Genomic DNA, 26,886 nt, shown 5'->3' on the forward strand with positions numbered 1-26,886 from the left:
TTCTGTTCCCCTTTGCAGTCATCTCATTCATTACACTGATGTGAGTATAAAAAAAAAAAGAAAGTGCATCCATCTGTATGCTGGCAGTATGCCCACATTACCCTGGGAGTGTGGCACCCTGTGTCTTCCTCTCATGTGCCATGGTCAGAAGGTAGTACGCTCTGTCATCCAGTCTTACAGAACTCTGTTCATTAAGCAGGAGATAACAACATCATACTTTGTTACCTCTGAGACAGTCCTTTTTCTGTGCATTAGTTCAATTAACAGGAGATAATGCTAGCAGGTATCTCCTGTCAAGCTTTGCTGCAATATGAATCAAACCAATAAAGTCTCCCTTTGTAAGAGGAAATTGTCGGCAGTAACCTTTGCATCTCCTTTTCACGGATCTAAGGTAGTCAAGCCCAACAACTATTTTCTTTTTCTCAGTTACTGATAAATCTTTTGTTTTCAACTCTGCCCTCTTAACCAGAAAGCCAGTTTTTCACATTCTTTTCTTGTCCTTGCTTAGGATAATTTGATGTTATGTCTCACCAGTGAGGTGGCAATACTTTTCTGTGAGCAAAGAAGAAAAGGAAGATGTTGCTCTGACAGCTTAGTTGTGTTCATAAGTTTATTTTTAAACAATAATGAAATGAGGTTTTAAAATTTTGATTAAAATTTTTTGCTAAGTATTTTTAAAGTATTTTAAAGATTTTCAAGATTTATTTTTACAGCACCAGGAAGATGTAACAGAGGAGTGCAGTTTGTGCCTGGTGTGTTCCAGCGACTCGTTTTTGGTGGTTGCAACACTTGGCACTGGGCCTTCAGCTTTACTCACCCAAGGTGTGGTGATGATGTGTGTTTTTGGCAGCAGACCCAGAAAATTAGGGTGGCTTAGAATGAGCTAAGGAAAGGGAGTCCATTTTAAGAAATCTGGGCCTGTTGAGCAAGCCACTGAAAAATCTTAGGCTGCCCAAATTGTCTAGCTTAGCAGCTCAATATTTTGATTTGAAGGAAAGTCAGACAAATGCTGGTGTTTGAGTTGGGACCTGGCTCCAAGAAGCTGATACTGATGAGGCTAGCACTTTCCCTGGGCTCGCCAAGCTCGGTGGTCTTACCTTGGTGGCTTGTAAACTTTATCCACAATGGGCTCATTTGTTTTTTTTGTCTGGGGAAGGAAAGGCTTCTTTTTCTGTCCTATTAAAATCTGTTCATGCTGTTTGCATTGCAGCAATACTTCAGAGTCCCGCCTGTGATGTGATGGTGAAAGGCAGTGTAAAAGGACAGGGGAAGAGACGTTTGTTCCAGTGGTTTGCCAGCTACTAATAAAAAATAACAAAGGAGAGATGTTCAGTATCACTAGTGCTATTTTTTTAAGGAAGAAGCTGAGGCTCAGTGACATATCGGCTGGATTTTTCAAAGTGATTCAGCATTGGCATAATTGTTCTATTTAAGATCCAGGTAGGTCAACAACAATTTCTTTTTATGAAAACACCTGTTTGTGACCTGTCACACAAGCTCTGCTAAATGTAATGGCACGATCCTGTAAGTAATTAGCTGTGAATCTTTACAGCCTCTGTTAGGACTCAGACATCTCTCAGGCTGACTGTAGATGAAGTTGCCCCTTTAATTAGCTGGTGACATGAGGTGACTTCCTGATATTCTGAGAATTGGTTCAGATTCAAATTGGCTCTAGATTTCCCTGTAAAGGTCCTGGGCTATGTGTCTTGCCATGTTTATGCCAAAGGAATTACTGGCTAATTAGCTGACACAGGCTGCTGCTGGTATTCCTCACGTCTGTGGTCTGATGGGGTTAGGAAAGAGAAAAAGCTACTTGAACAGTGTCTGAAGTGTCGAATGAACCTGAAAAGGTCAGGCGACCTCCGACTGTTCCTGCAAAGGTAAAGAGAGATACTGCTGGATGCTCAGATCTACAGAGCACAGGCAGAAGCAGAGATAAAGGTTGCGAGCTACTGCTTTTTGAGACAAGGATTGGGTTTGAAACTCAGGTGCAACAAAACTGAAGGCAGGATTGCATATATTGGAAACAGCCGGGCCAATACTCTACTGATGAATTTTGGATGGCACAACTGCCCAATTGTTTCTGGTGAGTAAGTAGGAGAAGCGAGATTTTATCTCTCCAAAACACATCAAAGGCGTGTGGAATTGTTTTAATCAAGTTTCTCAATAGTCTTTTGAAGGCAGAAGTCCTCTTTCATATATGTCATAATTGGAATAGTGCCTTAAGCAAAAATATAATCCCCTCTGCCCTGATCAGCTAGTGTGATCTCTCTCTCCAGTGACTGATTTTGTACCTTTCATTCTCAGGAATTTAAATTCAGATTCAGATTGAAGGTATCTCCTACTTAAAAATTGATGATACAAAAATTTTCAGACTTTTTTCTCTAACCTGTGCCCCCTGTTGCCTTCTCCAACAATGTTTTCTCAGGAAGTTCTTTTTTGGATCTTCTGTGATTTTTTTTTTTTTTTGACCTTATGTGATACAAAACATCAAGGATATTGTAGAGTATTAAAGGACAGATATATTGAAGATGTTGTATGTATAAACATGAAAAGTAATGTGAAAGATATATATATATTTTTTTTTTTTTTTTATGCCAGTTGCTTTAAATTAGTGGCAGGCCAAAAAGTATCTAGCCAAAGCTGAATTTTTCAGAGACAGAAATCTGATACCATGGGGAAGGAAGTGACACTTTTCATCCATGGTAATTTTTCTTGTGTGCAGAGATTACTGAGCTTAGGTCCATTGTGTAACTGGAATTTGACTTGGACTGCTTGCTTTCTTGTTCGATTGGCAGGGTGAGGTCTACGTAGGTTTTGTAGCTTACAGAATTGGTTTTTAATAAAAAAAGAAATGAAAAAGGAAAACAAACTGAAAGGCTAGAGCTGGGTAAAGTCCCCAACTATAGATCTGACACTATATTTGTTTATTTGTTAATTTGCTTTATTTGGTAATTCTGACTATTTCTTTTCTAATGTGACATCATTTTGTAACACCTCTAGCATGTTTTTGGTTATTTACACTTCTTGTTACCTTCAAGGTGTTTAAATGATGACCAACTCCCATTGTTATCCCAAAGGTGGTACAAGGATACTTTTCTCTTGCAATAACATGAAAACCCCCATTAGTTATACATTTCTGTAGTCCTGGATTATCAGAAGGTGATGAAGTGGTATATAAGGTAATTGTAAGATACTGGATGCAGCTGTTATTGCTACCTGCAACCTACTGCACTTAGATATACAATTACCTGAATATCATGTTGGGAAAACTAGTGCTTGCAACAAGGTAGTTTAGATTAAGTGTAAATGCGTCAGATCAGCAAGGTATTTATATTTGCTCCACTTTGCCTTAATTAAGACACAGATACAAAATCATGTGCATGTAAATGAGCACTACAAAGTAGGTGGAGAGCAGAGGAAAATTGTTCTTTCCTTTTTACTTTCCTTGTTACTGCTCAGAGCTTTAAAGAGACTGCTGTAACACAGTCTCTCTAGTCTTTAGAAAGCAAAGTAAGAGTGTAAATAGCATGTATATGAAGATCACTACCTGTTTCAAATTATTTACTCTGGAAATGTGATTGCTAAAAAGAGCCAATATATGGCTCTTTAGACTTTTGGTAACTTCATCCGTGAATTTACTTACTGCATGCTTGATGGTTGTCTTTGAAATTCTCCTTGAACTGTGGAAGAACTAAGGAAAAGTGCAAAAAACCCAACATCATACTTAACCTTTGAAGTAATAGTCTTTTTGAAATCATAATCCTAGGGATATATTTCTACCTTTAAAATGCCAGTGGGACAAACTACAAAATCACTATTTATTTTGAACCAGATTGTGTAGTCCTTATGGGCACCAGTGAATAAGCCATCAATAGTTAAAATTTTCTCAGTGATGACAAGGACTTACTGTTATGGGCGTTATGGGCATTCTATCATGAACTTACTGCATGAATGAAAAACTGTTGAGATCGTAATTCTTGACTTGCACAAAGCTTTTAAAGATACTATATTCCAAAGCCGCCTTGTGTGGCTTGGACAAGAAGCAGTTAAGAGAAGACAATGTCACCTACAAAACTTGGTGGTGGTCATGAGCAGGAGAGGAAGAATTATTTCTGAATATGTTTTGGGTATGGTAATGAAGACATTATTTTGAGAAAGGGAAGACATAATCTAAACATCAGGAAACCAGTCAGCGGGCAAGATGCACTGACTCTGGAATAATGTTCTAAATTGTGAAGTGGTATCTCATTTATGGATCTTAAAAGTGACATGGGTAAAAGTATGTAATGTCAGGGAGTCTTGTATTGGCTGTGAAACAGCTGGGATGGTAAAAATGTATATAGGTATATATACCTGCTGGGACAAATCAGGAAAGTTGAGCTGGATAACCTACCCTCTTTCCTTTGATAGAGGATGTCTTACAGACATTTTTAATGAAAGCAGATTCCCACTTTAAATTTTAATATTGGAATTTCTCCAGGGAAGTATTCTTCTTTCAAAAGCTGGAAAGGCTGGTTTTATGAGAGTGTGAGTAAGTGATTCTCAGCTGTGACCACTCCACCTAAATTTGTTCTTAAGTATCTAACACAGATATAGAGTAGTAAAGACAGAAGTTAAGGGGGATATTTTGTCTTTAGGGTAGAGATGCTCATGTCCATTGGAAATATCTTTTGGTTGTTCTTTCGAGGAGCTTTTCAGATGCTTCAGGTTCGTATTTATAAGCCATTTGCCTTTGATTCCATATATATTGAGAAGGCTGTGCAAAGTGTGACTATGGAGTGAGCAGCAGGCTATTAAATGCTTTAGATGGAAACCGCCAGATAGTACCACTGCACATTTTGGATAAGACCTTCTGAACAGTCATCACATGTATCACAGAGACATCGACGTAGAAGGAAGCGACTTGCATGTAAAGAGGATTTGACTCTAGCAACGTTCCTTGGACAACACCTCCTCTCCTCCTCTGTGAAGAATTGTTTTGATACTGGTCTCCATGGCACAGGGGTGTGCATTTAGGTGGCAATCACTGCAGTTTGCAAGGTTACTTTCTTTACCTGCATGAAGTGAATTATTCATCAATATGAATAAGATCGATTTAAAAATAATCACTTGGGTCTCGTGATGCAGGAGTGAGTATGAGCCGCCTCCTGTCATCAAGCAGAGAGGCCGGAAAAAGTGTGGCAGAGCTGGAGTCTTGCCTTGCAAGCTCCAAAATCTACCAGCCTGCAGATATATGTTAATTTAGGGCTAGTATAGGGCTAGTGCTCTTACAGGCAGTGAGTCACTGTGCACCAGAGTGAAGAGGAATCAGGGAGGGTTTGCTGTGGGGTGCCTGCTGGACCCGCTGTGAGAGTGAGCACACAGAAGATCCCTTTGAAGTAAGCTCTGAGGATGGGTAGACTGCTGCGCTCCCTGGGCCCACGCAGGAGAGCACAACCCTCTTTCCTGCCTCACCCTTCCACCCCCAAGTTTCACCTACTGCTTATACTTCCTCCTTTCCCTCTCATTGCATTTAAAATCACACTGCAAGATTTCTGGACATGGATTCACTTTTTTTCTAGATATACGCTACATATCCAGGCAAAGAATACTGAGCATATGGCAAGGTCACTGAGTGTAGCACAGATGCCCAAAGTAGCTTCAGGGGAGCATGGGACCTGCAATCACTTAGTTGTGGCACTGCAATGGGGTTGCTTACCTTGCTGAACTGTGTGCGGCTATGGGAAGACTGCTACAGGTACTTGAGTTCATGGGTTGGAAAGAAGCTGTTGAGATCTCTCTCCACTGCCTTGCAGTATGATGGTGGCAGTGCAGAGACACTCCGAGAGCTGTGATTTCATTAGTCGCAAGCGCTTTGCTTGGGGGTTAGGGTTGTTGCATAAATGCAAAACTTGTTGCAAAAAATGCAGAAAAGGGGCTTCAGTGTCGTGTCCCCCCCCAACATCACAGTAGGTAGAAAAGAAATCACTCTTCGTCTGCTGACTCAGTTGAGGTGCTCTAATAGGCTGCAGGAAGCAGGGAGGGGACTGCCTAATGACTGGAAATAATAGAGGGGTGGGGCGGGAGAGCCTCATCATAAAATCCCTATTCCTCCACCCCTAATCTGCATGAGGAGCTCCTGCCAGCTGTACGACTCTGTGTCTATTAACGTTGGACTTATATGCATCCAGGGCTGCAATGGGATCAAATTTAAGTTCAAATGAGGTAAGCAGAAGAAGCAACAGCAAGCATAAAGTGGGTAAAATTATCTGATATTTCAGTTAAGTTGAGCAGAGTGGAGAAGCTGCTGTTTGACATGTACGGGCAATCCATGGAAAGCGAGTTTGCTGTTCCTCAGATCTCATGGTTGCAAGGATGGTTTTCCTAGTTTAGCCTTTTACAGAACCTTGTGGCATGTCTGCATTTTCAAGCTATGTTTTAGGGCTAGCAACGTTACTTATTGTGCTTCCTTAAAAAAAGGCTTCATGTCTAGGAAATAAGCTGGTACAGAGTTGTGATGGGTTTGGTGGTCAGTAAAGTACCTAATAGGTGTCATTAATGAGCATAGCTCTAAGTATGGCTTTGAATGTGAGATGTTTTTATATGCCAGCCTAAAATAAGAGTTTAACACGTAGCTTAGTTTTCTTAACTTTGCCTTGTGTTGTTTTTCCTAGACTTTTACGGGCACCTCAGCACCAGCGGTGAGAACGGTAGGTAGTAATTAGCTGGCCCTTCATTAAATGCTGTCCAGTGCTGAATGTAGATCACCAGAAAAAATGTTAGGAATTCAATGGCTCAGGGGAAAACTGTACTGCAATATTTACTGAAGCCTGAAAAGCTGAGCTGTGACTTCAACTCTGTGGATGAATGATTGCCTTGGTTTTCAGTAAACTCTGAATAGTCTGGCTTCTGTTGGTGTCTGGTCTGATGCTTATGATGCTGTGAGTAGGTGTTGCACTGTATCTGGGCTGGTTTGTACTACACCTATATTAATTTTTTAATTCCTTCCTTTTTTTGTGTTTGATTTCTTTGGATGAAACACCCACTTGTCTTATACGTTATTCCTTCATAAGGAGACTCTGTTTAAACGGGTCTTTCAGTTGTTCTTAGTGCTCTAGTATTCCTTGTAGGCTTTCTTTGTGCTGTAATAATCTGTCATAGAGCTTGCAATTCTTTGTGTAACAGTGTTTAAAAATACAGTGTAAGAACAGGTGAAACTGTAGAATAAATATGTTGTGTTCAGCCTCCTGACAAGCCCAATCTCGTCAGCCCAGTAGGAGTGGGAGCAGTGCCCAAACTTCTCTGATAGCAAAAAAAAGAGCAACAAGGAGCTTTGTAAAGGCTGAACCGAGGATGAATTCTTTGCACAGGCAAATGAAAACTCCCTGGGCAATTAGCAGATGTTCATGTTAACAGGCATTAGCATAAAGGAAAATAATCAGATAAGCTGCTATGAGCTAGCGAATGGGAACAATGGCAGGGGCAACAGGAGGCGGCTGTCTTCAGACTCTTGCAATGGGTTTGGGGCTGCCAATATCAGTTGCAACTCTCTGGGGATCTTTAGTTGGAAAGATCAGCTCTTGCACCTGCTTCAGTGACCTGGGGGCTTCCCAGCCTGGTTTGTTTTGGGCTTTGGTTCCACGTGGGGGGTTGCAGTGATACAGAGATTCTCCCAAATGATGGTAAATTTGGTCTGCCTCATGAAGGTTTGCTGTTACTGGTACTGTCTGTTGCCTGATTGTGCCCGAGCGCCACTTACTTTCTCTGTTCAAAGTGAAATGCTGTGGTAAAGCAGAGACTGCAGAATTTCTTCAAAAAGTAGCTTTTTTAAAATGATGTTTAGGCCTCTGTGTACAGTCTCGCAGCCCTAAGGAAGTATGCTAGGATCATAAAAATTGTTAATTTTAGTCCTGTAAACATAGCCTGTGTTTACAGGATCAAGCTGGGTTTTTTTTATCCTCAGTGCTTTTTACATTGTTAGTAGGTCTCTAGGTATGAGACATGTACAGTTCAGTGGATTTAGATTGTGCCTCTTGTCTCTAGGGTATTTAAGGTGGCAGAACTGACCTGAATATAGTACATAAAATTTAGAGTAGGACCCAGAGCCCCTTCTTCCTGCCCTGACTCTTCGAGGCTCACAGAGGCAAAAATCAGGAAGGACCTGAGCTGCTTATTTTTTTTTTTTCCATGAAAGTTGGTATTCATGATGATAAATATATCAGCATATTATATCTGAGTTGTTTTTTGTTGCTCAATGGCTCAGTTAAGGAAATCAGCTTTCATTATCAGAATTAGTTTCAGGGCAACCCATGGGATGTATGTGATTTAAACTTGAGTGGCCATTTAAATTAAATGGAATATGTAAAAAATTTGGTGAGAAAATGTTGGTAGTGCCCTTAAGCTGACAGGCAAAAAAGTAATACTTTTTAGATCACTCAAACTGCTGTATCATGTAAAAATAATATAGGTTAGCATGGTCTTGAGAAAAAGCCATGTTGAACTGTGGAAATGCGTGACTTGGTTTCTCTTCTAAGATTTGGATTTATTCAAGCATGCAAGTCCAGCTGTGGAGCTGCAAAGAGGAAGAGAAGAAAAATCACATGAAAATGGCAGTCTGAAGCCACACAAGTTTTACATAGCTCTTGGAAAGAAACAGGCCTTGAGTCACCACTGCTCCATTTGTTTTTATCCTGAAACAACCCCAGTGACTTCTACTGACTTAATAAGACCCAACTATGGGATATTTTAAAATGGGTGAAATAAATACAAAACATGTAGTACAAGGAAAAGTGTTTCATATGCATTTGACCTTGCCTGAGGTGGTAGACATAGTAACATAATGAAATCCTGCCTGCCCTTGAGGCTCCAAAACTCTTTGAAGTTAAAAGGTGCCACATACCTGAGTCAGGTCAGAAGCAAGGCACTGATCTGTGTTTTAAAGTCCTGCCACTCTTTCTGAAAGGGCTGTTTTTCTTTGTTGGTCTTCATAGTTTTTAAAGTAGTGGTGAGATTTCTGTTCCTTTTTGAAAAGAAAACTAAGGGAAGGTGCTCTGCTCCGAATAGATCCAACACGCTGTTTTACTTCGATAACTGCCTTTTCTCTTGATGTAACTTGGGAACGTTGTATGTGTTTCACTCTAGTCTCCTCAAGAAAAAAATTCCATAAAAGACTTAAGCTTGGAATTTTGCTGAAATAGAGCAGTTTTAGAGCCCAGATTTGTAACTCTTAGTCACATGGATGAACACTCGCATATATGAACAGTCCTATTGACTTCCCTGGCACTAGATATGTAAGGATTGCGCAAGTGTGCCACAGGACTTAATTGGACTTTTATCTGACGTAGGACAGTGTGACCAAGTCCTGCGTTTGCAATCTCATATATTTAAGTAGTTTCAACAGTGATAATTAAAATGCCTGGCTTGTGTTTCCGGTTTATGAGGTAACAACCATGTCTCAGACAAATAAATACAGAAGCTGAAAGTCGAAGTGTGCGTAATAACTGACCCGGGAGGCTTCTGGCCTTGGAACTTACTCAGCCTGCGATATGGTCATCATCATGTTAAAGGGAAAGATGTGGAAGTCATTATCCAGTTTAAGATATGCCCCCCAGTAGTTCTTCTGTGTGACTTTAAGTTGCTGACAACTAGACTTGATAAAGCATTCAGGCATTTAAAAGTTAGGAGCTATAAGGTCTGACTTCCAAGTCTCTAGTATGGGAACGAACTCCACAACCCAGAGTGAAGCAGTGCGGATCGATTCAATATGTTTGGAGAGTTAGATACACCAGAATGGGAATTGTAACAGCTGAGCAGGGAACTGCATAAATAGGTACATCCAGCTAACAGGGGCAGCTGAGCACAGAAACACCCTTCTTAGATCCTATCTCTGTGTGCCACTTAGGGCTGCAGGGAGATAACCACTTTCCACTGGAGATGCACAAAATAGAGGTCTAGATGCTTGTTTTCAAAGAGCTGAGCAAAGGTTATTCCTCTAAAATGGTGTCAAGCCTAGTCATTATAGCACTTCCCTGGGATGGGGAACTTCTGCTCAAGTCTGTTCTTCTGTATTCAAGGGATGCAAGCCCCATCCTTCCTGGGTAAAAAGATAGGCTCCACATCTTCTGCTGAAATAGCACTGCTGAGTACGAAAACATTTAGGATTTATTGGGTGAGAAAGCAGGGACCAAGCGTAAACATAACAAACATGTCAGTACATTTGGTAGGGATAGACAAGCCTTGGCTGTTGGTCCCTGTGCCTAGGAGTGCTTCTTTTTACCCAATTCTATTTCATGCATATAGAAAAGTAGTTCCGGCAGTTCAACTATATAGTCTGGGCATGGCGTGTTTTGGTTGCTTTTGATTGGAGACTGTAATCTTCCCTCGCTTCCCACCCCCATCCCCCTGCCAATAACTAGTTTTTTTTCTTTCAAGGTGTGTCTGTCCAAGTTCTCCTTTGTGACCAAGTTTGGGATAACGCAGCAGGTAGAGGTGTGATATACTCTTTGAGACAGCTGAAATGTCCCACAGCTGGCAGTTCAAGTGTTTGCAAACTGCATCATAAAACTGTGCCCTCTGCTAGAGTGTGGACAGGTTAAGATAATGTAGAACAAATGTGCCCATATCCGTGACTGCTCTGACCCTCCTGCTGCTGTCTCCCTGACCTTCAACTCCGCATCTTCAGACCCCTTGCTGACCGAAGGGGAAGTGCAAGAGGAGATGGTGGGGATTACCCAGGCATATCTTGGAGGCTGTTCTTCATCTCTGCTGCATTTTCAGAGGTGCTGAGGTTTTCGTTGGTGAGGACGAGGACCTGCTTTCTTACATTGTGTTAGTGTCCAATGTCATGTCATGGTCCCAGTTGCTCAACGGTTTGTCAAAGCGTTGTGAAACACTTCAGGAAAAGCCTTGTGCTACAGCTGGAAAGACAAATCGTCTGGCAAAATTTATAGCTTATACGAAGGAAACAGTAGAAAGGTACGTTTTATTAGTTAACATCAGTACATTGTCTTTACTTTAGCTGCTTATGATTAATACAGGCACTTCAGACACAATGTAATAAAACCCATGTGTTTGTGTTAGGACACTGTATTAACTTTACTAGGGCATAGTATGAACGCGGGAGTGAGAGGGTTTATGGGTAGAGTTAGTATCTATTCTTACCAACTGGTATAGATAGAAAGATTAGGCAAGTTTTTGGGCACAAACCACCTGTTTCTGTTCTAAAACAGAATCAGTAGACACAAAGCTAAATACCAATTTTAAGCAAGTGTTGAGAGAAATTGTATCTGTACATACATTGGTTTTGAAAGGAAGGATGGTGATTATGAAACAGAGGAGATGTTAGTGTGGGAGAAGAGAGAAAGATGTTAAGTAGTTATCTCCAAGGTGAAATAGGGAAAGAGTTAATTTGTAGCCTGAGGAATATGAAGGCATATTAGTATGAGCCATGGAAGTTATAAGGTATTATAGCATTAATATCTCTGAGGCCAAGGTGTCTAATATCTAGTGGAGTTGTGAGTTAATTCCCAAGATCATCTCTGGAAAGAGTTTTGTAGCTCTCTGCTGGGGATCAGGGCTGAAGATCAGAGATGGATCAGAGTCTTCATGAGAAGTGTCTTGTCACTGTCAGGTGCATTTCTGGCCTTTTAGGCTGTGCATGGGAGCTTGTGCTGGTGCAGGCGCTTTTGCTGGTGCATGGTGGTCACTTAGCTCTACTTGTGAAGCTACTGTGACAGTGTTTGGCGATCCACAGACAGTCTGTTCTATTGCAGGCAGTCTTGTGTAAGAGGTGAGGACAACCACGCGTGTGCTGTGGGGGTGTTTATTGTGATAATAATGGAGTGCTGTTAGAAAGAAGTGATCTTTATCAAATCAAACTCTCAACACCTTTTCTCAACTCATATGTAGTTTTGAAACCTGTTGCTTCTATTTCAGACCTGAAAAGGGTTCTGTGCCAAAAATTTTGTATAGTTTTTCCAACTGCTGCAGTTGGGTTTTATAAATGATATTGGTTCAACCTTAAAAACCTCGTTTTATCTACATCCTTAGAACCTTAGGGTTACAGTAGTCTGTGACTATAGACTATAATATTAATGTCATTGTCATATTTTTTCTATTTTCTATTTTTGAATTGTTGTGCAGAGACCAGTATCTCCTTTCAACTTGCTCACCGTAAAAATACTAAGAGTGAGGAATGCCCGGAAGGCAGACTTGTGTGAGTACTTCTATTGTTGGATGTTTCTTATAATTCTTTAAAGTAAAGAAAATATTTGGCCAATGTTACTGTTCTTGAATTGTGTAGAAGTAAAAAGATATGTTGCTGCACGTTTGCAAGAATTATTTTTATTGTGATACTGAAATGTTGCTTTCTGCTCTTAAGTGTAAAGAGACTAACTCAAGCAAGGTGATGCATTTGATCTCTTTCTTTTGTACCTCTGTGTATAAGATGTATTTCCTACTCTTGTGACATCAGACTTAGCTGCTGATCAGAAGGCTGCTCTTTAAATGATGAAAATTCTTGTACTTTTAAGTAAGAAACCTGAGTATTCCCTACAGAATTTCTGCACAGAAGAAAGGAGAGGACTGGTGATGCAAATGTAAAATCAGCAGTAGTAGGAAAACCTATGAAAATAACAGAAGTACAAGTAAAAACATACTATTCTACAGAATTTATAAATATGCAAGAAGAGATGATAATATCTAGTGTGTCCGGGAATTTATTTAGCCTAGAGAACAGAGCAATTTAAAAGTCAGAAAAAATTAAACAGAGCACTACTGTGAGAGTTTTAAAAGAGTTTTGAGTGAGGGATAGCGAGGGGAAGCAGGAAAAGGATACCTAGAATAGACACTACAAGAGAAAAATGTCATAGCCAGATCACAGAACAAGACTTAATAGTGAGAAGAGCCCAAGACAGAAGAAATCTCTGCAGTAGGAAAGTCCACAGAGTCTGGTGGTACCCAACCGTGGAAGCCCTGTAAGGATTCACCTCTGTCTCTGCAGACTAGTGGGCATCAGCTTGTTGAACCAGACAGTGTGGCAGCAAATTTAAAAAGCAAATCCTCAATGGGAGAATGAGAATTGCAATAGGTGGAATGAATAGTTTGTTCACTGTCCAGATGTGGCACTGACTGGTTTAATTTGGAATTTCCCAATTCATGGAGGGTCTTCTTCACTGCTTCTGTTCCACAGATGTGGGTCCTCAGTAGCCTACCCTCCTGGGTGCACTGAGGCTTGTTCAGGTGCCTTTCAAAATGCAATTATGCCACTGAGTTACTTTCATGGGAAAATTTAAATGGTGAAACACCTTTTTAAAGAAGTTAGAAAGGCATGAAAGAAAAAGGTGAAATAAAGACAAAGAGAATAAGAAAATTCAAATCTAAAGACCACAAGAATAAAATGGAAAGATGTAAAACAAAGAGGAAAAGTCCACAATATGTTCCGCAAAATCTTGCTGAACATGACTTAAAATTAATTTTCATTTGGTACACTCAGAATTTCATGCAGCACGTCAGACTTTCTAGGGAAATCAGCTGTAAATTTTAGTTAACCTACTATATATTTTGAGATTTTAACTAGTGTGATGGGTCAGGAGCAGAAGGAAAACTTACCTGAGGTTGGATCTGGTGGTTTCTGGCAGTAGAGATGTGGTTGGAACATGTGGAAGTTGTGCTTAACAGGAACAGTATTTTTGAATGAATGATTACTATCGGGGAACAAATCTTTGCTGCGCTTACTTGTGGTATGCTGGGTTACTTCTGCATCTTCCGCAATGTAATACTACTGTGCTTATGTATCTTTTTCCTTTTATTTTTCAGCTTTAAAAAATCTTCTATGATTTACTGCTTATGTCTTAATATTTTTTTACTCTAGAAATGACAGCTGATCAAACTGCTCTGTTTTATGAAATTTACTTTGTCATTTTGAAAAAGAGACTTGGTTCATTAGACAAAGTAAGAGCACCTTGTAAGATCTAAAGTTCTGGGTTTCCTATTTTTATGTACAGAAGCACACACATTGTGGGCTTATAGTTGTATGCAAGAATTTTTATTTAACAAAACCCAGATGTTCAAATGCCTAAGTGGTGAATTGCACCAACCAAATGTTTGATCTGACCAGGCAGTCACTGCAATTGCGTCTGCAAACCTGCTTGCACAATTGCGTGTGCATTTGTGTACTCCAGCAGGTCACCTGCTTATGCTTCAATTCATTGTGGCTGTCCTCAGGAGCAACTTGCTCACAGTCACTCCTTACCACAGTGAATCGTCCAGTCTTCAAGAAGCCTGTTGGCATGTCTGCTGCATCATATTGCTTTATTACCTTGTATTCTGGACTCAAGAACAGATGAATATCATATCTTTACTCCCTTGAGATGGCCCAAATTCAGAACCTGGGCATCCCAAGGATTTGATTAAAGTACATCTGGTAGAGAGATTTGAAAACTTTTCAGCAAGAGTATTTTCTCAGCAGAAAATTTGTTTTCTGAAGAAACTCAAATTATGGTGGAAAACCTGTTCTTTTTTTTTTTTCTGCAGTGGGAAGGATATTTCAGGCAGTCTTTACTTTTTCTGAGGCATTAAAAAGGCAAACATTTCAGTTAGTTTTCCTTGAAACCTCAGTATTTTCAACTATGGGGAAATATTCCTTTTCTACCTGTTTGTAATGGTAACAGTATGCTGCTTGTTACAATTCTGAGTTAACATTTATTTCCTTCACTTTAGTTTTCCTTTTTTTTCTGAGAAAACATTGGTGTTCCCCCTGTCAATACTTCGTGGTTTTTTTTTTCTTATTTTCTCTTTAGTGAAGTGTTTGCGTTTACTGAAGTGAATCTTTCTTCTTGGTCTTTGATTCTCATGTTCCCATTTACTTCACCAGTGAAAAATAAATATGCTTTAAAAGTATTTCTCCCTCCTGTTGTTCCAGAGCAAGATAATTTTAATAGATTTGGGTATAGGCCTGGAAATCTAGGCTGTGTTTTTGACCCTGACACTGACTGCATTGTGGGATCTTGGGAAGTCATTCAAGTTTTTTCAATGTACTTATTTGCTTAATCCTTACATTGCTACTGTGAAGTAATTCATCAGTGTGTCTCTAGCCCTTTGAAAATGGAAACTGTAGCATTAATCACCATTAACCGTTTACATTTTCATCTGCCTACACTTGTGCCTCTGCTGAACATCTGATCAGTCATGCTCTTCTGATCAGGTTTGACTACAGCCGCTTTTTGGATATGCTTTCCTTCCCACAGTCATTATCAAGGTTTTGCTGATTGTGATAGCATGGTTAACTACATAATAAAAGCACAGCTTGGGAAAAATATGGCTGGTAGAAAAACCTAAATCTGTAGTTGTTACTGAAAGATAAAGAGGAAATACATGAAGAAAATTGTACTTAATATGGTATAACAACACTGTTACAGGTTTAGAGCATGATGCTGAGTTGAATTATTTGACCTCTTCTGACTCACAAGGTTGCTGTAAGAACCAGATGACTGCTTGAGCATTGCTAATGTGAAATAGGGAGAATATGTGTTGCATTATAGGTACTGTATCAAGCTTCTGCAAGTCTCACTCCCTGGCCTTTCTCCCTCCAAACATGGAGGGTCAGATTATGGAAGGAGCTGATGTCTTTGGTGGCACTCATGGCTTCCTTCCCAAGACATGAGTGACAGCAAGATTTTTCCAGTCTGCAGATAGAATAGTAAGAAGGAATAGAATCAACAGTAATTTAACTGTGGTACTGAAACTGATTTTGTTTTCCAGAAGGATTGCTGAGAACGACACAACTTCTAAAAATTTTGTCAAATATATGAATGAATATGAAATTAGCACATTCTGATTTGTGATAAGGAAATTAAACTTTTCATCTTTGATGGGAGAACACTTTTTGGCAAAAAAAATCTGTTGTTCTTTATTTAAGCCAGCACTTTGATAAAGGCTTTCAATTAGTTAAGGTACCAAATCCATGGAGGAAATGCTAGCAAACAAGTGTCTCTGCAGCCCAGATTGAAGGTTGTGAGGTGTGTTGCCTGAGCAACAGAGGAGCCATCCTAGAGTTGGTGTGAGTGCGCGTGGCAGAGGGCATATACTAGTAGATATTCTCATGTTTTGGCAACGTTACCCTGCCCCACTCATTTGGATAGTCATGAATATAAAGCTCAATGCAGCATGGATAGGTGTGCATGTACTGCATGTGGAGTGCAGTGCTATTTCAAATATAAAGTAAAGTTTTAAAAGAAAAATAAGTCTGACTAAAAGTAAAAAAGTGGGAATGAGCATGACAAATGTGTGAGGAGGTTTCTGTTTTCCCATGAGTGTTTCATTGTGTTATTTACTCCTCACCCTGTATATTTTAGGAAGAAAACTCCTACCATGTTACGTTTGTCTTATTGGGGTTGAATGTGCATAGTGCAGTAATTCTTTCTCTGGATACATTATCACTCTGCTCATCTTCTTGTTATACAGTCACCCTTTCAGACTGTTACGTGACACTGTGGCTTCCTACTGCCTCAACCGAGAAGGTACGGACCAGGACCATCAGGAACAGCAAAAACCCTGTCTGGAATGAAGCTTTCTGCTACAAGATTGACCGCCGAGTCAAGGTAGTGAAAATAAATAGTTTTCACCATGTGCTGTCTGCAGATAGTCAGTAGATTATGCAGAACTACAATAAACCAATAAGTATATAGCTAGTTTCCAAACACTGGAGGTGCTAAAGATTCCTCAGAAAAAACTCTGTTGCATACATCCTCCTTGGTATTGTTCTGTTCCAGCTATTTGTTATTTAAATATCTACTATATACTGAAGCAGTGAGAAGCAATTAAATGCCCTGCAGAATATGGCCCTATTATCCTATTCCCGATCTTGACACATGCAAGTGAAACCCAAGATAAAGATGACAGAAATAACAGTAAGATTAGTTAGTTCTAAGAATGGTGGACAGGAAATCCTTTAAACATTCTTTATGTACCTGTGCCTGTTTTATACACTTAGAGCCAAAAGCCATAAAATAAATGTAGAAACATTTAACATAGTTATTTATCACAGGTTCATGAATGTTCTGCATGACCTGCTTGTCTTGTTTCATTTCCCCAGGCAGACAAGCCTGCTTCTTTGTGTATGTATGTCGTGGTTTAACCCAAGCTGGTAACTAAGCACCACGCAGCTGCTCACTCCCTCCCTCCCACCCAGTGGGATGGGGGAGAGAATCAGGAAAAAAAAAAAGTAAAACTTGTGGGTTGAGATAAGAACAGTTTAATAGGACAGAAAGGAAGAAACTAATAATGATAATAATAACACTAATAAGATGATGATGATAATAATAATAATAAGGATTGGAATATACAAGTGATGCACAATGCAATTGCTCACCACCCGCTGACCGATGCCCAGTTAGTTCCCAAGCAGTGATCCCCCCAGGCCAACTCCCCCCAGTTTATAGGGGAGAGGAAATGGCGTCAAGTTGTGCCAGGGGAGGTTTAGATTGGGTATTAGAAAAAAATTCTATACTGAAAGGTTTGTCAGGCATTGGAACAGGCTGCCCAGGGAAGTGGTGGAGTCACCATCCCTGGAGGTATTAAAAAAACTGCGTAGACGTGGCACTTCAGGACATGGTTTAGTGGGCATGTGGTGTTGGGTTGACAGTTGGACTTGATGATCTTAGAGGTCTTTTCCAAACTTAATGATTCTATATATATTCTATATACTGGGCACGATGTCACACGGTATGGAATACCCCTTTGGCCAGTTTGGGTCAGCTGCCCTGGCTGTGTCCCCTCCCAACTTCTTGTGCCCCTCCAGCCTTCTTGCTGGCTGGGCATGAGAAGCTGAAAAATCCTTGACTTAGTCTAAACACTACTTAGCAACAACTGAAAACATCAGTGTGTTATCAACATTCTTCTCATACTGAGCCCAAAACATAACACTATACCAGCTACTAGAAAGAAAATTAACTCCATCCTAGCCGAAACCAGGACAATCAGTAATGTGAAGTCTAATACTACCAAATCTCTTCCTCTTCTCTGTCTCTCTTTCTCCTTCTTCTCCTAAAACTGGAGGGGGGATGGAGGAAAATCTAGTCTTAAGATTTTCCCACCTTATGGAGCTCTTAGTTATAGAAATAACTCCATGATATTCTTAACATCTTTTTGCAGAATGTGCTGGAGCTAAAGGTCTGTGATGAAGACACGATCACCAGGGATGATGAACTCTGCACAGTTCTCTTTGACATAGATAAACTCACTGTAGGACGTACTGTTCGAGTAAAGTTTCAGCTGAATCCACAGGTGAGCAACGGAATTGGGGAGATCAAAAGCAAATTCTTTTCTTCCATCTAACTGTATCCTTTTACAGTGTTTCATTATAGGAAAAATCTACTTAAACTTTATTTTGCTGTTATTATAAGAAAGACTTAAAATCCCTGTATGAGTGCTCCATGCTAGTTTTTGTTAAGAACAAATCTCTGTGCTAAAAATCTATGATGGAACTAGGTAGAACTAACTACCTGGTGCCTTAATTCTGAATTTTTCTGGCATGTTTGTTAGCTTTCGGTAAAAGATCAGAATTTTCAGCCACTTTAAACTGTGATATTATTAAAGCAGCTGATTCTTTTTGTGTTGGGAATTAAAATCTGAAAAATGGCTGTTTTAGCAGAATAGCAGCAGTTCCTACATCTGCATGCTTATATTGCATTTAGATTTCAAAAAAACTAGTTTTAGCAACTGCTTTTTCAGTATCTTAAAATTCAGTACCTTCAGTTGGCACCACAGGGCAGAGGGGTGTTCAAATTATTCTTATGTTCTGGGAATTTTCCTAAGTGCTATTCTAAATATATATTTTACAAATTATATGTAACTTGTATGATGAAAGCTATGAAGAAAAATAAGTAATATACCTTTATTTTTTTTTTCCCCTCTCTTCAGTCACGTGAGGAGCTGGAGGTGGAGTTCACATTGCAGAACACGTGAGTAGAGTCCTAAATTCTAAATAAACTGTTGTATTCAATATAAAAATAGTCTGGAAAGCTGGTTCATATGTGACAGTGCTTCTTAAACCTATTGTCTCTGAAAGTAGTATCTAGATGTTTTCATTCAAGTCTAGTAAATCGGAATTTCAGAATACATATGTTTAGATTTTAAATATCCAAAAATGTAATTTTTGCCCTGTTTGCTGCCTCTGGGGCACCAACTTCCTTCTGTTCTCTTTTTGTCATTGAATCAATACACAAGGAAGTATGAGAACAATTACGATATTCAGGAAGTTTTGACCCTTAGAAGAAGGAGTGCCAAGCCTAAATGTCTTGTGTCCCCCCTTCGTGGGGAATCTGGCTTTTCAAATCCACAGCATTATAAAATGCTCCCTTGTAAGTTGGTCTGTTCAGCTCATCTGGCTACACGTGAGGAGCTGTGGTAGGCTTGAGTATCAGCTCCAGAGGGGAGAGGAACTAAATATTCTTCATAAAGTAAGGAGCAAAGATCACTGTGGGAGGCTGAGGACTAAGGAACCAGGAAAACTGGAGGAGCAACACTAGCTTCACTTGGTAGGCTTGAAAGCTGTTGGTGGAATTTGACTGTTTAGGGGACATGTTTTCTTAAGTCAATTCATGCCATGGAGAAATCTGGGAGTCTGTTGCTCTAACTGGAGAGGGAGTGTGATGCAGGATCATGGGTATTCTAGTCTGTCTCCATATGCTTTATGACTCTAAGGCAGTTACTTGAAAGGATTTCTGTTACCAATTTGATCCATGTTATTGGACTGAAAGTGTTGTTAAAACAACCTTAGAGAAGGGATGGTGTCGCTGGGACCTTCTCAAGGCATTCAGGTCACTTCAGGAGGCCTAGCAGGATAATATGTTGGTGGAGGCTTTCAATAACATGTTTATTCCTGGCAGAAGGGGAAATTGGGACTTGCTGGAGAAAGGGCAGTAGCTCAGTGTTATGAGTGGAGAAGGAAAGATGTCTCAGTGTTCACAAGCAAAAAAGTCATCAGAGATAAAGCAGCCCCAGAATCTCCTATGACAACTCATGGAGACTCACCAGGGTGGATTGTTTGTTGTTTACTGTGCACCAAAACTGCCAGAAGGCCCAGCAACAGCAAGACAAATGGTGCTTATCACAGCTTAGGAGTGTCATGACATCAGTAATGGCAATGGGGAAGGGAGCTCCAGTAGACGTCCCAAATGTTCTGTCTAGGGTCTTTCTTCCTTTGCAAGTTAGAGGATGGCTTATGGAGTTGGCACATAGAATCATACTCTTGATAATCCTATCTTTTGATGAAGGAGGTCCAGATAGGTTGTCTGACTTGGATGTTGTGCACGAGTGGGTTTGCATGTGGAGACAGAGGCTGGAATTTGTCTCGGAGCATGTGCGCATCAGCTCTGTGTCAAACTCTTCTCTTGTACCAATTGCCTTTTCCTGGAGACATGTTCAATAGATAAAGTCAGAAATTTAGCAGTTTCTGCAGGTGCTGTCTGAGTAGGAATTCTAGTGGTTGGAAGATGATGGTTGGGACTGTACAAATTAAAAGGACCCTTGGCAGTCCCAAGGAAGAGGTTTTAAAAAGAATCACAGTCATGGCTCAGTTGCTACAGCAAGAACACATCTGATCCACTTTTTTTCATTCATAGTGTGGTAGCTGGGTGACCAATGTAATAGTTGTAGCCTGAAGAACTCCACATGCAAAGGGAAGAAATTGCTGCATTGTAAGTCAGGGAGAGTCCCTATGAGGTCCCAACAGGACTGAGAAAAGGGAAGATGCTTCTCTGGGAAAATGAGCTTCTTGTCGGAAGGTGGATAAACATTTCCCCTACTATCCCTCATTTGCATTTCTTGCATATGCACGGTGGTTACTGTTCTGCCCATCAGTTGAGCCTGGAATAAAGGTGTAAGCACATCTGAATTGATTAAATACCGTGACCTTGGTAGGATATTGAGAGGATTTTTTTTGCCCTAAACGTAGAAAAGTATGATGTCAGGAGTAATTAATGAAAGGGTTTGTGCACTAAAATTGGAGACAATAGATCACATTACCTGTGATAAACTAAAGAGCCATGAAAAGGTCTGAAAGACTGAACTGAAGTAGCTAAGATGGGTCACCAGAAAGCTATGGACCAAACTGATCTCTCCTGTGTGGAACAAGCTCAGCAGGTTTTGGCAAGGGTTTTTGGCATTGCTGGATGGGAGAAGTGTTGACAGAGATTAGAGATAATTTTCAGAGGGGGAGAGCCAACCATAGTGCTAAGAAGTACAGCTAAGCATGCGGGACAGTTTCTACAAATCTGGTATTGTTATGGGAACAATGAGAACATACTTTTTTGAGGTACATATGGCAGTTTACCTCTGAAATTAATAATTATTCCCACCAGCACATTTTGTCTGACACTATTAATCTGAAGTACTTTTTCATTCCTTCCCCATCTTCATTCCAGACTTTACCAATTGCAAAATTTACTATATTAGCTTGTTCTTTCTTTCCAGCATTTCAGATGAAAAATATCACACATGAAGGGTAACCCCAGGCCAAGAAAATTGCCTGGGTTGCACCTATGATAGTGGCTTTGTCACTCCTATTTTTGTTTGCCTATTGACCTCACTGCAAAAATTGTGTTTTGTGTTACTTTTACCAAAGAACATTGTAGAAATTCTCCCATGCGCTGGTGGGCTGGATGAAATTTGTTCCTGCATTCATTCCTGTTATCTTTTATTTAAAATGGAAGAAAACCTTCATTTTGGTAGCTTGATTTCCACAACTGCAAGATTAATACCCTCTCTAGTTTTGCTTCACTCTTACGCCACTCCTGCAGTACCTGCAAATGCTCACCTCTCTGCTGCCACTACCCGTGGCAGACACTGAGAGCCAGACGTTTGATCCTAACGACACAAAGAGGAAGGCATGCTCCTTCCTCCAAGTGCCTTTTCACCAGCAACTGAGCCAAGGGATTGCAAACGTCCGCCCAATATTTTACGGGCCCATAACACGAGCCCAGCTGGCATGAGAGCTGCTGCCCTTGAGCAGCAGCGACAGACAAGGTAAGGTCGTTGTAAACAGGTTGCTGATTTGTGCACTTTAGTGCTTTTTGTGTTATTTTCTGGTGATTATCAGCGGTGACGTGTGCTTTCTCCCCTATGTTTCCATGGGTAGGGTCCAGCATGAGCATGAGCCTGTACGAGTTGCTACAGGGACGGGGTCCCGCTGGACTAGGTGGCTTCGCTCGCTCAACATCCCCCTCCCCTCCGACTTCTACTGAAGCCCACACCTGATACTGAGGGGCCACAAGGAGACTTCTGATGAACTAAAAGGTACTTTGTGTTTCCAAGGAGAGGTCTGAGGGCCCCAGGGTATTTGCTGGGTCTGCTGATCTTTTTTGGCCTCTTCCTATCTTTCAGATGTCCCAGGTTGAGGAGGTGCATCTCAAACAACTCTTAGAAGAATGAAGGACCACTCTTACACAACCTTTCATCTCAGCTCCCCTTCTCTTTTCTTTTTTTTTCAAATGTGAAAGACAATGTTTAAAACAAAGCCCACTTAACACAAATAAATGTAAATAGGTGTACAAAAAGTTGTATAAAAGTTAAATATTAATTACTGAAATATGGCAAAAGCATGATTTTTAGAAAATAAAAGCCTTTTTTTTCTTTCTGTAGTTCTGCTGTGTTATTTTGAGAAATTTCCCCCATATGTGTGGGGACCAGCAGATCTTGCTAGCCATTTGGTTTGGGCACTGCTGAGGAAACTCTCAGAGTAGGCTGAGTCTCCATCCATTGGGGGCCAGGTCTAGTGTTTGTATTTGTGTTCATGGCAGGAAGTCACAGGGCCCCAAGGAGCACTGAGAGCAAAAGTTTTAAGTTGAGAAAGATGACAACCAAAGAATCTTTGAAGTGAATACAGTTTTCTTTATTGAAATAGTACCATCCCCCATGCTTCTCTTGGGTTGTCAGAAAGATCAGAAAAGTAGCCTGCACTATGTGGAAGCTACTAAAAGAAGGGAAAGCTGGATCTGACACGAAAGGTTTAAAATTTTGTAGATAGGCATCAAAAAATCCAGATTCTCTGGTGAAAAGGAGCACAGTAGTCTGCCACCTTCTCCTTTTTATATCATGCCTGACTTACAATGATATGGGCAATGCTGTATGGGAAGTTACAGTCACACAGATTCTCATATTACAGTTCGCATTTAGAGCAGTTTGATGCGTACCAGGTGTTGGGAAGTGATCCCCAAGCTCACGGTGTCCACTGCAGTCTTAGGTACCCCTTCAATAGACATTTAGTGGAGAAGGATGCCCAGGGTCTCTGTTCCTGGCTTCCCCTGCCACAGGTCATAATATGCTCCCAATTCTCATAGTAAAACTGAGCTCTGCATTAAAAAAGGCCACAAATCACAAACTGTGATGGAGGACAGGAGTGTTAGTATGTGTAATGAGGGCTGTCTAATAGCAGGCTGGTTGTTAGGGAAATGACCAACTGGTCCTGAGAAGTAGACGTTATTCAGTGCTCCAAAGATAGGTAAAATATTCAAAGTTCCCTGCCAACCTGAACAGTAAGAGCTCTTCTGCACCCAGCTCAGCTGTGTTTCTAGCCACAGCTGATCTCCAAAGCTTCAGAGAAAGGTGAATGTCTTTGCTTTTCCTAAAACAAGTGTAAAGATCACCAAGTTAGAAAAAAATTAAAAAATTAAAAACATCTGTCGTGCTGTGACCAGCAGAAGCCTTGAAATTTGGGATATAAAAGTTGGAAGTGCAGTGTGGAGAGTAACCAACAAGTGACAGCAGCTGGGCTTCCTTACAGCAGTGACCACAGAGGTGACACCCCAAGAGGGACATCTCAGTTGTCAGTGCTTGATGCCTGTGTTGTCCTGATTCTTCCTAGGAGCCTTCCAAGCCGTCCTGTCCAACAGTGCGGGTTCTTCCACCCTGCTTGAAGGTCATGCCTTGGACCTCCTAACTATTAGCCTAACTTAATACTTTGCTGATACCAATACCTCAAATAATACTACACTCTACTGGATATTTACTTCCACAGAGAGACATCTTCTCCTGTCTTTCCACCTTCATTTCACCAGGCTATGCAGGCTGAGATCTTTTAATATCCACCATGCTGTTTCTCTGCTTTCCTTAATTTTTGTAACGAAGTATTTGAGGATGGTGACACCATATGTCATGTAATGTTACAACTATTTGACTACAAAATAGCAATTAAGTGCAAACACAAAAGTTTGTGTCTGCAGCAAAACTTGAGTGGTACTTAAACCCATTCCCCTGCATGCAGTCAGAAACACTGAGTATTTTTTGCCCATTCCTGACCAATGTTCCTTGAACTCTTTTAAAATACACTTTCAAAAAAAGATCCTACAAAATCCTTAAGTAAATTTTTTTTTTCCCTCTAGTGTATAACTGCAGGTTTTTTGGTTGGTGGTGTTTGGTTGGTGTTGTTTTTTTTTTTTTTTACTATTTTGCACTATATTTAGCCAATTCATATTTTTCTCTTTAAGGAAAATACTGAGTTGGAAATGAAACTTTAAACTGTTGATGAGCTTTGAAATTCTGGGAGAATTTTTTGTCATGGGAAATTTTACAAAGCTATTTTCATGTGTGTTTATACTGAAATCTAATAGGTGTGATAAACCTTGTCTTAAAATGGATAACAACAATGTAATTAATCTGATTTTAAATGAAGCATATCGCCTGGTTTCAGCTGAGATGAAACATGTATCTCAACTATGTAACTATGTAAGACTACAGAGTGTATAAACCATAGCTTGTAAAATCTGAATAAACAGCTCATACTGTCTGCAGCAGGTTGAGGAGTCAATCCTTCTAATTTTATGTACGTATGTGTGTTCCCTTTGGACTAATCTGTGTTACTGAGATACTGTATGAATTTACATCTGCAATTTAATAAAATGGTAAATTATAAGATATCCACAATGAGACATGGCCTGATTTTTCTGAGGGAAAAATATTTAAGAGTATAAAAATTGACATCTGAAGTATATCTACCCACTTCTGCCCTGAGATGGGTAAGTGGAAACACATCTACACATATAGTGATATATTGAAATCTCATGTGCATTTTGTAAATCACTTTAGAGAGGTAAGTACAATTTCTTCTGCTGTTACGGTAATTTTTGGAAAATTGTGGAAATCTAGACAAGTGTATTAGTTTTTCAAGTACAAAACCTTGGGTCTAACTGTGTAATGATCAAAACAATCAAGATGGACATAACAGCCTCCAGCTCTCCTCAAACTCAGTATCTCACATATCAGAATTCATACTAAAGCAAGTATGAAAAACCACAGGAGTAAAAGCCCAGCTTCATATACTGTCATGGGTGGATGGAAAAAGGTGTAACTCATCTTGTTGTCTAGGACCATGCTTGATAAAAGCTTTGAGGTATTTTTGAGTGAGAATGTTAAAGTCAGAAATGTCAAATTTAATTGGGGAAAAAGAAGTAATGTGTTAACTCATATTTATCTGAGTATACTTAAATATTATCTGAGTACACTTAAATATTTATCTGAGTTGTCCCACTCATGACATTGTATTTTCCATTTTATTTTTCAGTCTGGACTATCCTGATGGCATTATTACTAATGGAGTTCTAGTGGTAATGTATATTTCTTACAATCTTTCCTGTGTCTGCATAACAAGAGTTCATATTTTTAACACTGGAAACTTTGAGCTGTGTCCCAAAGCCAGTGCTATCATCCACACTGTCCTACTGAGAAAAAGGGTCTGCTGTTGTCACTAAGGATCATTGTTTTCCCATCACTCCAGTGCAGTGCCACCTCTGCAAAGCCATGCTGTGAGGCTGCTGTCAGCATGAATGTGCCACCTTTCTTCTATAAACCTGGATTTCCTACCCATTATTGCCACATTATACTCAGAACTATCAAGGGTTAATGAAGAAAGTGATGAAATACTCGTAAGAAGAGTCCCATATCTCAATACAGCTATTATTTTGAATAGGTCTTATCGTCTTTACTTAATTGTCTCTCCAAGTTCAAGCAGTTCATAAATTGCTTCTCTTTACTTTCAAACTTAGAAGAAATACCACTCACTATTGTCCTCATGTTATCTGAAGACATAGTAATAGATAATAATTATGTTGCTCATTGATCAACTAGAGGGTTTGGCTGAGAACAGTATGAATCAATGGCAATGACATTTACAGTTTTCTCAATCGTCATTTATCGTCTCTTGCTACAGGCACGTGAGGTTTCCTGTTTGGAGGTTAGAGTGGATATGGGGAAGCTGAAGCAGCAATCCACAAGTGAGGTTATTGCTTCATTAACCTATTGTTTTTGTGTTGTGATACAGTCATTATAACAGATGTTGAAAAATTAATAATCTGTTGTGCATGTTACTCTAGCTGTGTTTCATAATACCTGGTTTCGCCATGCCCTACCTTGCAGAAAGATTGTCAAAATTCAAGTTAGTCAAGTATTTAGTTCCAAGGCAAATCTTAAATTGGTTCTGAAAGAGGGTTTTTTTTTTTTTGGTTGCTTGAGCAAAAATAATAAACTTAAGCTCTTAAGTTTAAATGTAAAATTTTATCAAAGGGGTCTGCACAAAACACAAACCACTACCAAATCAGGACTTTGCCTGTAAAATGTAACAGGACTCTTCACTAGTCTTTAAGTTCATTCAAATAAACAGTAGCTTGTGTAAAGCTACTTATGGGGGAAATTGTAAAAAAAATTGTGGCTGTTTTGAGATAATTCATGAATGGAAAATTGACCTTTATGAAGAAAATTGTAGCAATGGCTGAGTTACATTGTAAGAAGTTTCAGACTGAAATGTAATGTGGGGAGGAGAGGTTAGTGACCTAAAATTATATGTATCTTGGCCCTGATCTTGCCAGAGAACAGCATACAATCTCTCTGTAAACTTAAAGGCTTTTCTGTACAAGG

The 26,886-nt window shown here is 39.9% G+C and overlaps 1 protein-coding gene across 2 annotated transcripts in view; it reads left to right on the forward strand.

Annotated features, from left to right (window-relative positions):
* The first annotated feature begins 6,078 nt into the window (after nt 1–6,078).
* The window catches only part of LOC142032240 (cytosolic phospholipase A2 epsilon-like), a 34,432-nt gene continuing 13,624 nt past the window's right edge, over nt 6,079–26,886 (forward strand). Inside the window, exons 1-8 of one of the 2 annotated variants that reach the window (XM_075030657.1) lie at nt 6,079–6,207; nt 6,657–6,692; nt 12,124–12,196; nt 16,444–16,580; nt 18,133–18,264; nt 18,901–18,941; nt 25,538–25,580; nt 26,183–26,246. In XM_075030657.1, the coding sequence (XP_074886758.1) occupies nt 6,181–6,207; nt 6,657–6,692; nt 12,124–12,196; nt 16,444–16,580; nt 18,133–18,264; nt 18,901–18,941; nt 25,538–25,580; nt 26,183–26,246 (553 nt within the window). In that variant the 5' untranslated portion in view covers nt 6,079–6,180. The remainder of the gene's footprint in view (nt 6,208–6,656; nt 6,693–12,123; nt 12,197–16,443; nt 16,581–18,132; nt 18,265–18,900; nt 18,942–25,537; nt 25,581–26,182; nt 26,247–26,886) is intronic. The other variant, XM_075030658.1, reaches the window with a different exon arrangement.

This window comes from Buteo buteo, chromosome 6, assembly GCF_964188355.1.
Source record: "Buteo buteo chromosome 6, bButBut1.hap1.1, whole genome shotgun sequence".
NCBI lineage: Eukaryota > Metazoa > Chordata > Aves > Accipitriformes > Accipitridae > Buteo > Buteo buteo.